Source organism: Amphiprion ocellaris, chromosome 14, assembly GCF_022539595.1.
Source record: "Amphiprion ocellaris isolate individual 3 ecotype Okinawa chromosome 14, ASM2253959v1, whole genome shotgun sequence".
Lineage (NCBI taxonomy): Eukaryota > Metazoa > Chordata > Actinopteri > Pomacentridae > Amphiprion > Amphiprion ocellaris.
Genome location: NC_072779.1, coordinates 18,870,546 through 18,883,796, shown reverse-complemented (window position 1 = coordinate 18,883,796; position 13,251 = coordinate 18,870,546). Strand labels below are relative to the sequence as shown.

At 39.7% G+C, this 13,251-nt stretch overlaps 1 protein-coding gene across 1 annotated transcript; it reads right to left on the bottom strand.

Moving 5' to 3' along the window:
• Positions 1 to 1,987: 1,987 nt before the first annotated feature.
• Positions 1,988 to 12,627, bottom strand: adssl (adenylosuccinate synthase, like). The gene is made up of 13 exons (XM_023295135.3): positions 12,353 to 12,627; positions 11,719 to 11,821; positions 10,424 to 10,492; positions 9,415 to 9,465; positions 9,271 to 9,337; positions 9,010 to 9,117; positions 8,292 to 8,373; positions 6,232 to 6,358; positions 5,989 to 6,143; positions 4,724 to 4,848; positions 4,480 to 4,577; positions 2,972 to 3,121; positions 1,988 to 2,864 (listed from the first exon to the last, which is right to left on the bottom strand). Exons 1-13 carry the CDS (start codon positions 12,584 to 12,586, stop codon positions 2,812 to 2,814), a joined length of 1,422 nt encoding a protein of 473 aa, XP_023150903.2. The 5' UTR covers positions 12,587 to 12,627; the 3' UTR covers positions 1,988 to 2,811.
• Between the last annotated feature and the right edge of the window lie 624 nt (positions 12,628 to 13,251).

The window sequence follows — 13,251 nt, the reverse complement described above, 5'->3', positions numbered from 1 at the left end:
CATTCTGGACAGACAAGAGACAAAAGTTGAGAGAAGAGTGAAGGAAGCCATATTTGTTAAACTAGAACAGCGCTAAACAGTTCATGGTCTACAACACCACTTATCAGTCCTGACATCCTTCCCTAGACCATCATTAACCCCTTGAGTCACTCGTCACCAGGCAGTTTTACAACCACCAACACTTTGAGACATAAATTCTTCTCTAATGTGCTATTGGCCATGTCTTTAGGGGTGAGAATACCTGGGAGTCCGCAGTCAGAGTTTAGAAATGGTATTATAAATAAGAAGTGTCTTCAACAACAAAAAACTAACAAAATCCAGTTACCTTTTATTGAAGCACTCAGGAGCTTAATACAAACTTTCACACAACTAAATAATAAATTCCTTCTGTTTATCAATTAAGTATGATGTATTAGTAATAAGATGTTTGCTTTCATAGTGACTTTAAAGGAGTGTGTCGGGTAACCCAACCTACAGAGCCTACAGCAGTACTAATGGCTTTATTACAGTGGTACTTTGAGCTTAACATCCACCAACACCGAGCATTGGACATTAGCATGCTGGTGTTAGCATGCTAAGTAGAACAATTCTAAAAGGTTATGTTTATAGTTTCTGAACATGATAAAATCCACATGCTAACTTTTAGCTGCTCACTCAAGACAGTGTTAACAAGCTGATCTATAGCAGCTGTCTTTAGCATGTTCACCCAGTAACATCTGCTAATTAGCGCCAAGCATGACAAAGCTGTGACCTGAGTCACGGCTAAACACACAAGCTAACAGTTTTCATTGTAACAGCTTGAAGTAAAGAAAGTAGTTTGAAAGTTTCTAAGAATAAGTTGGTCAATGTTGGCCACTTGTAGCAAATTTCTAGGAACTTTGTGGCAATAACAGGAAGTTTGCGACTACTGGCAAACGTGTTCACTAACCGCAGTTAGCCAGTCATGCTAACTTCTAGTTAAATTCTGATAACTGGTTTGTCATTATCGAAGAACATGCAAGTTCATGTTAAATCATTACTGTTTGCAAAAAGTTTGTTATTTTTACAGTATTTCAAGACTGATTTTCATGCTAGTTAATGACTTGAATGTGCTGGACAGCTGCTCTGACTGTGCATAAATAGTTGTCAGAGAGGCTCCAGCCCCCCTGTGAAGGGTAACACTCAGTAAAGCTTATGGATTAGACTGTTAGCCCTATGTTTTCTACAAAGTTAGCTATAAGTTCACCACAAGTTTGCAACAAGCCTAATTTGCATATAATAATATGACCTTGCTGCAAAAGTGCTGACATTGCCAGAGGCTAACTACAACTGGACTTGGACTGAAACCTGAAAGTTTTGTAGTTTTTTAGACCTTTCCTCAGAAGTGTGTGAATGTGTTCAGACTATAGTAGACTGAATCTCTTATTAGTTTGTATATATGTGCAACAACTTATTAGACCTTCATTATTGTTCCCACAGTCGTCAAAATAAGCCGAGGTCAAATGATCTAGAATGTCTGGAAACACCTGTGTAGGTGTACAAGACACTTAGAGCATCAGAAAGGCCCTGAATATCTGGGAAGCCTCAGTACATTGTTACACCTCGTATCGATTTGCCAAGGAATCCACTTTACACTTTAATCTAATCCCTCCAGGTCCTGAAAAGCTTTTAAACGGTGAGAGGAAGTCAACTAACTAAAGAGCGGGCAAAGTAAGAGAGATTGAGAGAAAGAAAGCTATTACAGGCTGATGGGTGCCTGAAAGATGTACAAAGGTTCTGGAGAAAAACGATTTCTATGATAGTGAGAAAATGCAGTGCGATTCTTTTTCACCTCAGCTTGCTAAAATCACAAAAGCAGTGTTAGGACAATCACAGAGAATGTCCCTAATATTTTTACTTTATGCTACAAGCTGTGAGAACAAATTGCCTACTCTCTGAAAAACACATTTTACAGACTTTAAGAGACAAAACTAATTACTGGCTAAGAATGGCACAATTAAACAAACACTTAACATTACAGTTTTCATTTATTGACAACAGCAAGCTGAGTAAGAGTCTTTTACATTATTGCATGATGAATGTAATGATGTAGGAAACACGTTGACATGTACTCTGTACATTACTATCCACTGTTTTCTATACATTTACACACAATTTTTTAACAACCAATGTCTGTGTGGATGTCAGAAATTCTTTTTCACCTCAAGTTGGCAAGCACTAACTCATCCTTCTTTATCTTTTTGAAGCACTACGTTCATTCCAACAATCATCATGAAAATATCTATTTTTTTACAAACGTAACAACTGAGATGTATTTTTAAAGTGGTTTAAAATTGTTCAATAGAAAAGTTTGCAATCACACTGATCACATGATGGCTTTCAATTATATTCCATCGCACTGCAAAGCCTAAAAATAATCTGTTTAATTGTAATGTCCTTTTAACACCAAGGCTTCTACATCTGTTCATCACTGGCTCTTCAAATACATGTAAAAAAATAACTGCATGGTGAACAGATGTCAATTACAGTAAATTAGTTTCAAATGCTAAAAAATAAACTGCACGTTACTACGGAATGAAAAAAAGAATCCCATTGGTACCAGATATTAAAAATGAACACCCTAATAAATATGGAAAAAATATGTGGAATGCATAAATTATGTCTGTGAGGAATCATTGTAAATGTGATGCACAAGCAGCGACTAAAGGTTTCACAAGTAGTAGCCTTGCTGGTGAAGTATTTCCTTTTAAACAGAGTTTGCATTTTAAACTCCTCTGAAAACCTGAAGTTATTATCTGAGCTGTCGCTGAAGATGTGGAAACTGCAGAGGGATCAAAACAGTTTGATCATGCTTTCTCTGGACTTGCCGACTCCAACCCACTTCACTGAAATAAGGAAAAAAACAAAGACAGGACGTGACTGGTAGGTTTGGCAAAGCAAAGGGCAGTTTGGTTGCATTTTGTCCATTAATATAAAGTGTCTCTTTACAAACCTGGCACTTGCAGGAAGTCCTCGATGAACCGAATGTAAGTCTGTGCCTGTGACGGCAGCTCCTCGAAGCTCCGAGCTGCCTCGGTGCTGCAGCACCAGCCGGGAAACGTCTTGTACTCCACTGTAACCCGCATCAAAACATCCATGTTTGCTGCGACAGAAGCAATTCACACAGAGAGAAAAAATTATTTTTAAAAAAACAGACTAACAGAAGGCATTTGGAGAAACAAATATTAAGCAGAAAACAAACAGAACAAAATGTCTTGCACACTAACTACAAGAATGCATGAAAGAAAAGTCAGTGTAAACATGCTGTATGGGTGGAGCCGCAGTGTCATATTAATCAGAGCAGAGAACAACGATGTTTCATCACCCTCTGGTTCATTAGCTTAACAATTCAATTTGCTTCATTTGGCACTACAAACAGAGAGATAAAATAAGATAAATGCGCCCTCAAATGTGCTGCAAAATAGATTTTGAAAAGATGTTGCACTTCCAGCTAGGAAAAGCTGACCCCTGTAAAATAAAGACATTAGCGGTACTGTTCATGTACCACTAACCAGATTATTAACAGCAGTTATTTCCAGCATTAAAGCTTTTATGAGTAGATGGACAGACTTCAAAGATTAACGTATGTTAAGCGTGACCAAAAGCCTGCACCTCACCTGACAGTATAAAGCAGAGACAATTAACTAACACCAATTTGAATAAGCATCTAAGAGTTATTGTCAGGCAAAAATCCCAAACACATTTGTTACAGCATCTTAGATGAATATGGATTTGCAGTTTAAATATCACAGTAAAAAATTAAACAGGAAGTCAGTTTTTTTTAACATGTTATACTCAATTAAGTAAAAAAAAAAATAAGAGACAATGAAAATAATCAGAAGCTGCATTCATGCTAACAGAATAGCCCTCAGTTGTTTTTAAAACTTCATTAACCTTGCTTTTTCAAATATTATTTTTCTGCATATCTTGAAATTCTTTAAAGGTATTATGGATAACAATGTGAAGCAATTCACATTTTTTAATTTTAATCCCATTTTTATTGCCAAGGTGTGAACTGATTGTCATGTAATTTACAAAACTGTCTCAGATTTCTGTGTAAAGACTTGAGAAAAACTTTGTTTATACTTGCTCCTGAGAATATGGCCTCAGTGCCTCTCTTCAGCTCCCCTACAGCGGCGACAGTCTTCAGCACCAACTAACATTAGCTGATAAGTGGTCTGTCAACGTCAATAAACAACTGGCTCCCAGTATGACACAGTCTCCAACATAAACACCATGTCAGCACAAAAAGAACAACAACAGAATAAAGTTTTGATCTAGTAAAGCCTATGTGGCCAAACGGGAATGTGACTGTTGTCAGGAAGGAAACTAATGTCAACATTTGTTGGGGATTTGATTCACAGAGGGACAACACAGGGAAAAGACAGAATGTTAGTGAAACTAGAGTGTTGCATAGTCAGGCTTGTCTCCAGTCAGAACCTTTAAGTGGGAATAAACTACCTGGAAAACTTGGTAGAGGTTGTCCGTCAACCTTGTAGGCCACGCCCACTTTAATCTCAGGCAGTGTGTCCAAAATGTCCAGCTTGGTCAGGGCAATTCTGCAAACAGAAGATGTCACTGTGCTCAGCTCTAATGCCAATAAACAGAATGCAAGATGAAGCACACTCCCTAATAGTAGCAAAAACCCTAGTAACTACATCAGTAAATGAAGATAACATTCTGAAAGGGTTTGATGGTTCCTTACGCTGAGAAGCCATTGACCATGTGGGCATATCTGACCAGAATCAGATCCAGCCAACCACAACGCCTTTTTCTGCCTGTCGTCACACCGAACTCTCTCCCTTTGGACTGTAGCAGCTCCCCAATCTCCTGCACAACAAACAAGAAATGCACAATGTCAGCAGAGGACAAAGACCTAAACGAGCGAAAAGCAGCTGATAGGGAGAAAAATTAAACGATGGAAAAGATGTAATTACTTCTAATGGCAATCTTACTGATTCTGCCTGTTTTTATACCTTCATTTATGTCACAAGAGCCCAGTAACGCCCTGCTTCACTTTCACACACTGCAGTGTGGGAGCTGCCCAGTGGACGCTCTCTCCTCCACAGCTGCTCAGTTGTTTGTTAGAGTGGAGATCAGTGGCTTTACCTGCAAATGATTTCTCAGCAATCTGAGAGTTCTCAAGTGTTTAGCCACCAGTCTGCATCTTTAACCTAAAGCAGGGGTGTCAAACATGCGGACGACTTTGTAAAGTGTAAAAATTACAAAGAAGACATCAACTACAAATTATAAATTTGTAAAACTATAAATCTAAAATAATTTCTAGATCTTGACAAGCTGTTAAACTGTGATCTGTAAGTTGTAATGTGATCATGATAAACTGAGGCATATTGTTGTTGAAATTGAATTTATTTTTCTTAAGAAATTACAGGTTGTTCATAATGTTTTGTAAAAAGATTGCTCATTAAATGTGAACATTTTCAGAATGTACTTTTTGGCACTGAAACAAAGGAAAAATTTGGAGTTGTGGTCATTTATAGATTATTATGAACTGATTTTACTGGTCCGGCCCATTTCAGATTAAATTGGGCTGAATGTGGCCCCTGATCTAGAATGAATTTGACACCCCTGACCTAAAGACAGCAGCTGACCGCAGACTGACTGACTGATGATGTCACTGCAGGTAGGGAAGGAGGCTCACATGAAACAGTTGCAGTAAGAAGGTTGTCTGATAGTAGAAAGTACTTTACTGTGATATCAACAGCCTGAATGTGGGAAGTTGTTCCTTTCTGACTGTGTATCGTGTTTATCTCAGGATTTTTGAATAGCAATGAGAAGTGCTTTTTAAACAGCTGCTGCTGAGCGCCTGTGAACCAGTGTGATGAATTTGATACTTTAAGCACAACATCGACAACCCTTCAGCGTGTCAACATTTATCTGTAATTAGCAGGATCTCTGTCAGGGAAATGTTTAAAACAACTGCCTTGCTACAATAGTCTTTTTACTCACATTATCCTGCTCTGTTGGGAAAGCACCAACGCCCACCCGTGTGGTGTACGCTTTGACGACTCCGTACACTCGGCCAACGTAAGATGGAGGCACGCCAAGACCGGTGCACACACCTCCCACGGTGCAGTTGGATGATGTCACAAAAGGATACGTCCCTGAATAGAGAAACGTCTGTTAGTACGAGGTAGCAAAATCATCGATCCATCTTCTCAGTCAGTTGCAGACACCCTGGTTGTTACTCACCAAAGTCAATATCCAGTAGGGCAGCGTTGGCTCCTTCCACCAGGATTTTCTTACTAGGTCCAGTAAGAGCTTTGTGCATGAAATACACACCATCAGTCACCAGAGGACGCAGCCTCTCAGCGTATGCCTGACAAAACAGCCACACAACGAATTCTGATTACATTTGTGTAAAAGGATGAATATGTAAGAATAGTCATCCATTCTGGTAAGTAAATAACGTCCCTTTAATGCTGTGATGCAAAATAATATAAATTATTACAAGTTCTTTTACAGTGAAACATTTTGAAACGAACAGCAGCTTTACAAATTGCGTTATTCTAAGAAACATGCACAGCACACATACACAGATTATAAGCAGCTTTTCTTTTACAGCAGACATTTTGACATGTCAAAGTCAGAAAGCAAATGTGTAATTAAGAAAATTAGGGATCTCTTTATGGGGCTCATTAAATTTCCACTGATAGAACTGGTCGTACCAGTATGTGAAATTTTTTTTTTAATTTGGGGCACAGCTTGGTACCTTGCATACTGATGAAAAGTTGTCATAATTTGCATTCCCTTGTTTTGCACGGGTAAATCAAAACTTGGCTATCCTGTTGGAGGTTGGATTCATATTCAGCCTGTTTGCCGACATCAGTGTGATCTGGGATTTGACTTTTGTGAATCGAAGTTTCTATGTTTCAGGCAGCGTTGAACTTGATTTAGGAACAACCTGACCTTATTGGTTCTCCCTCTCCACCAGCCTCCTTCTCTTTCCTACTTTTGTTTTTTTTAGAATAATCATTTACAGACCACATCTTCATTGGAACACAGTAACAGTTAAGGGGATTGCTTCCAGCAGGTAGGGAGAAGCTGACTAAGCCAGTGAAGAAGAAAAAGAAATACTACTTTTTGCCACAACAGCCAAAGTGGCACCAAAACAACCTGATGATCATCATGCACTTGCACAAATGCAACCATGTGGAGGTTTACTGCACACACACTCAAAAGAAAATTAAAAATAGCTGTAGTTTGGAGTAGGGCTGAAACGATTCCTCGAGTTATTCGATTACTAAAATTCCTCGAGGCAAAATTCTCTGAATCAAAACTTCATTTATTCCACTACATACTAGACCGCAGGTCACTAACTGGACCCAGACTTCATCCTATACAGACCCAGACCCATAATCATTAAATTACAAGGGGGTTTTAAATTTGACGGGACGCTTCTATGCAGCTTTTCTAGTGTTTGCAGCCTTTAGCAGATCAGAGAACTGAACTATGAAGGCAGTTAAACATAGACTTTCTTTGTGTGAATCGGCTCAACAAAAACTAAACCTCAGTCAGAGTTAACAGATATGAAGGTGGTTTTCAACTTTGTTAATGCACACTTTATGCTTCAAACTCGTCCACACAAACAGGAGTGGTTAATGCATCATCTCACTCGTTTTCCGCACAAAACAAACCGATCATGAACAAGTTGTTTTAATGGAGAACAATGAGGAACATAATAATTTATGATGGTAAAAAGCTGCGACTGGAAATGATGCAATTATTATTTAATTGTGTAAGACAGGATTTCTGGTAGAAAACTTAAATGTGCATAATGTACTTATTTTACCAATCAATGGAGCTGCTTATTTCTAACAGACAGCTGCGGAATAAAACTATTAAAATTCATATATTCAAACATGATATTTTACTGAAGTGCATGTAGGTCTGTTGCTGTCTTCCATAATGAAGTAAATCACTTTAATTTGTGGATAAATCAAAGTGAAACTAGTGTTACTAGTTTTGGTATCTTTGCATTGGCTCACTGGAGAGGCTTCCTGGGCTACATGATGCAACACAGCCACTGTTCTGTGTTTTTCCTGCTCTGATAAGTTGAAATGTCTGCTGTGAAAATGGCCTAAAGCTAAAACTGAAGCAATGAGATAAAATCTAGCCACCTCTAACATATATACCTGTGATGTTCCTACTGTGATGTGGCCAAATGCGTTTTTTGAAAACAGGCCAACTGTCACAATATCAATAACAAACATCTGAGTCAGATATTACACTTTATGATTAGATGTACACACCTTCAGCTGCTCCAGTTCACTGTCGATGTCTACGTTAAGGTTCGGATACATGGTCAGGAAATGTTCCGCCAACATACGAAACCTGCAAAACACCAACAGGGCAGACTTGAGGTGTTGATTTTCATGTATTAATACAGTTTTATGTGCAGACCCTCTGTTTGCAAATACACCTCCAAATATTCACTTTGCAGTATAATGTACAGGACAGATAAACGATTATACAAAGTCTCCATCAAAGTAGGGTGGAAGCAGTTTTCAGATGGGTGCTGCCACCTGCTGGCAGGAGAAGATATAGGCTGATAATAAATGAAGCAATGCATGCCAACATTTCAAAAAATGTCTGATTATTATGTTTATTTATTGTCCAGAAGGTTCTCCCATAAATGTAGAAAACAGCTTTGACAAAAATTTGTTCAAATGCTCTTAAAATGTTAACTCAAACTAGTAATATGAGAAGTTATTTTATCATATTTAGGAAGGAATACACAATTATACTCATCATCAAATGCTCATCACGGAATGGTAAAAACAGCGTGAAGACATTTCATTTTAAAAAGGCTATACTGTGCAAAGATTCACAATGTCATCACTATGGGATTCAAAAATGTCCCAGTGTTGAGCTAAAGTTCATAACCATGATCCCTGATACACTATTCTATTGATCATATTGTAGATTACTGATCATGGGGAAGCATGTAAGATGTAAAAACATGCTTACTTGTCCTCAAAAACCTTGAAATCTGAGACCAGGTCACAGACTCGCAGACCATTTCGAGCAGCCTTGGAGGAGTAGGCAGGACCGATACCCTTCTTTGTGGTTCCCAAACTGAAGCACAAACAAAAACACAACACAAATAACCAAATTATGATGATTAAAACAAACAATTTCATCCAAATTAATGACTTCTACTCTTGAACGCTGTCATACTGCACATACTTTATACATCTGTATGATATTTAAACTAATTAGAAGATTTACTTTTTCCCTTCTTGCTGCTGCCGCTGCTGCTCCTGGATTCCATCAACAGCTTGATGGAAGTTGAACACTAGAGGTGGATGGAGGGGACTGTCAATAACAGAACACATCATTCTCAAAAACTGGGATGAAAAAACTCCTACTTACCAATGTGGGCACGATCAGAAATCTTTAATCTCTCCTCCCATCCTTGTAATCCTGCAACAAATATAAAAATACACATTTTGCAATGGTTTCACTGCAACAAACATGTGTTGTACGTTAACTACGAGGTGGAAGAAGTTCCAAGTCTGTGCCTATAAAAAGCAAAAACCCTACTTGACTGGCACTGGACCTGTCTATACAGCAATACACGGCCCCCAGCACTCCTGTCACATGTGGATCGCTCCCTGCAAGCCTTCCTTTATGAATGCATTAAGCACCATCTGCAGTACACATTGGACCTCTTGACTGTGTCAAAGCAGAGACTCTTCAACTTGAATTTCATTCTGGGGGAGAAGAAGTTGTCACAGGGAGGCAAATCCAGAGAGTAGAGTGGGTGAGGGGTGATGACTTCGTTGATGCAGCCAAAAAACTTGAGGGTTTTCAACACGCTGAGCCATCGCGCCAACGTGGCACGATGGCACACATCCCAGTTCAGATTGCTCATGTCAAATGTCTTCCCTCAGACACCTCAGGATGTTACAGTAGAATTGTGTTGACAGCCTTTTAGGGACAAATTCATGGTGCACAACCCTGTGAATGTCAAACAAAACGAGAAGCACGCAGGAGCTGTCTTTGGTCTCCAGGCTGTCGAGCCAACTCTCTCCCTCCAGTGATGATCCTTGACATGTAGGTTGGATCAGTTTGACACCGAATTTGGTGAAACTGCAAACATGCACCTTCTAGTGGCCAAAACAGGACTTCCAGAGAACATTTTATCTATGGCAGGAGCACTGGGAGCAACGTATCCCGGCATAAGACGATTACTAAAACGGAAGTAGCCACCAAATTTAAACCAGCTACAGTTGTTGCTTTTTAAAGGCACAGTCTCAGAATTTCTTGACTGCACCTCATCTAGGTTTTCCTGTTTAAGACATTAATCTTTCGGGACCTTTCTTCTAAGTATGTCATTAGAAAATGAGTAATATGACTACTGTTCTAAGTGACACTTTACCTTTGCCTTTACGCAGGTTTTTTTCAGCCTCCTCAAACAGACCTGGTAGGTGTATCACCACTCCGTTGCCTGCAATGTGAGATGAAACTTTTAACAATCCTCATAATCCCCATGTAACAGTACATGTTTTCCACATGAGTAACAAATTGCAAATGTTTCCCCTGCACTTTTATTTATAGAACACTTGAGTATTTCTTCCTTCCTCATTTCTAATTGTTATAGTGCTGGGAAAAATAGCGACCTCACAGACAGGAGAAACAAACAGGATCACGATAGCAGAACAATGTCATGAAACTGAGAAATTTCAACACAACAATGTCAAGTAAATGGTTTAGCTTGTTTTGTTCTTAGCTGTTCCTAGCAGTGACAGAAACAGACTATCCTTATGGGGTGGCCAGGCGAAGACCATCACTCGCTAACAAAACAGTACATTTTTTGGTTACTCACTCATGTCATTTGCTCATACATGCAAGGCTGCCATTTAGAATTACATTAAAAATAACAGAGCATGATAAGCATTCTTATGTAACCCTCAACAGATTAAAACCTGGAAACGATTTCTTAAGTTACGCTTTTGTAAGTTTAATAGAATTCATAAGAGATTAACAATTTAAATTACATGAGACTAGCACACACAAGATTCTCCTAAAAGAGACATCCATTCAGCCTTTTCTTTCTTTCTTGTGGCGGCAGACTCTGGGTCAATATTACACTGTTCGGTAGTTTCTATGACAGAGCTCTCCACAGCAGGTTTCATTCCTGCAGTCTTTAAGAGTCTGTGCAAGAGTGTCAACTAAACCCAAATCATATACACAGTAACTAAGGAAAAGACACACAAACACAGCAGCCTATACATTTTTCAGAGTCAGTAATACAGCTACAAAATGAGTGGGAACATTTTCTGGCTGATCTACTTGGTTGTTTGTGGTGCTAATAAAATGCATCTACGTGGCAAAAAAGTTCTGCCAGAAAAATAGTAATTACTGAATCTAACTGCAGTTCTATGAGTACATGTAAAGACCTCTAACAGGCCCTTGTTCCTACATGTTTATTAGGTACACCTCACTAAACTAGGCCACTGAACTGTATTGACTGAGAGGTGTTGAGATCAATTAGTCGGCCTCTAACATCAGGGCGACACCTTCAACAACAAGACAGTTCAGACCTGATAAGACTGTCTGCGGCTGTTAGGATGTCGCACTGATAACAGCCATATACTGATGTTTTACTGTTTTACTAGGACCTTTATCATCCCGCCATCTGCAAGCAGTCTAAACACAGGCATTGTGTCCTACCGATGAAGGAGACAGCCTTCTTGTTGAGGACCCCACTGGGCAGCAGGTGGAAGTCATACTCCACTGAGTCCACGACCACCGTGTGACCTGCATTGTTGCCTCCCTGCAAACAGCACACAACAGTGCACACAACAGTCAACTTGCTACAGGGCAAATTAAATCATCCTCACAGAGGGCAGCTACAATGTCCAGCTCTTGTGTAACACCTTCATTGTGAACACTGGGTCAAATTACTCCTGCAGGAACTTTGTTTTCAGTATGCAATAAGATAAAATGGCTTTTTTTTTGCTAAATGTCACAGGATAAGAGGGAAAGCTGGGTGTTGACGGGCGGTCAGAGCCTTACATAACGTTACATTCCCTGCTTATCAGTGTGTTGGGGGTCACATGTTGGATCCAACACACATTTGGTCAACACCGCAGTAGATAAAAACACAAACCTGCTAGCAGTTTTTGCTAGCATCGATTTAGCGCTTCTACATCCGGGAGGTCAGACAAGGTTGTTGACGTAGGAGCAGGTCATGAATATTTAACGGCCGCTAAACGGTACCAAACTCCGGTGTTACAGTTACGGGAGGGTTTACAAACAGCCACATGGTAAGAAACAGCCAGTCCGAGTGCAAAAATGTGGGTACCTGGCACCTGCATACAATATCCGCATCCATTGCCAGCAAGTCCACAACTTTTCCTTTGCCCTCGTCGCCCCACTGAGCTCCGAGAACCACCGTCACTTTGTTCTGCGGCTCCTTCGGGATGCGGAGCGACGAGTCCTGGGCGACGCTCTCCCGTGGCCGCTTCACCACCGGCTCCCCGTTCAGGGACACGGTCTCTCGGCCGTTAACGTTCGCCATGCTGCCGTCGGATGCCATGCTGCTGCTGCCCCCCTCCCTAAGACCGGAATACCGTTTTAGCGGGTTCTGTGCTCCGGAGGAAGTGCTGCTCCTCAGCTCTGCCGCTAGATGGCAGCGCTGCTTCTCATAGCCCAACTCCTCCTGAACATAAAATACAAATATTTAGGCTTAATTTTTTACCAGATTCCCTCTATATATCTAACACACCGGCTATATTCATTGTATTGACACGCACATGTTTTGTCAAACTCGTTTTTGTTTTGTTTAAATAACCCACAAAGATCACGATTTACAAAGAGCAAATGAGTATGGAATAATTCCCCCTTCAACACTTCAGCCTTCGTCTTAGTTCTCGCGATAACACAGCGTGAAGGGAAAAGGGTAAAATTTGTCAGGCGCTTGTGTGGATGACCTTTATGTTATTGTATTTCTATTTGTTGTTCTTTTCTTTGTGTTTTATGTATGTTTAGTGAAATGTAAATTTCTAAAATGCAATGTAATTAACACGTGACGCTTTGTTGAAATGAAAATAAAAGACTTAAAAAAAAAAAAAAAAAAAGCTTGTGTGGATGACCATAATACACTACACTCATTCATAGGGGTTGACTTGTGTATTGTCATGTGATGTAAACATGTGGGCTTTTAAAAGTGTTTCTGATAATTATCGTGGTTTCACTATAGTC

Bases quoted from the DNA above. Each gene is read 5' to 3' on its own strand.
- adssl (XM_023295135.3), bottom strand. From the start codon at position 12,586: ATGGCATCCGACGGCAGCATGGCGAACGTTAACGGCCGAGAGACCGTG. The intron at 11,822-12,352 runs GTACCCACATTT...TGCTGTTTGCAG, and splicing joins ATATTGTATGCAGGTGCCAG to GGAGGCAACAATGCAGGTCA. The intron at 3,122-4,479 runs GTAGTTTATTCC...CTTCTGTCGCAG, and splicing joins ACCTCTACCAAGTTTTCCAG to CAAACATGGATGTTTTGATG.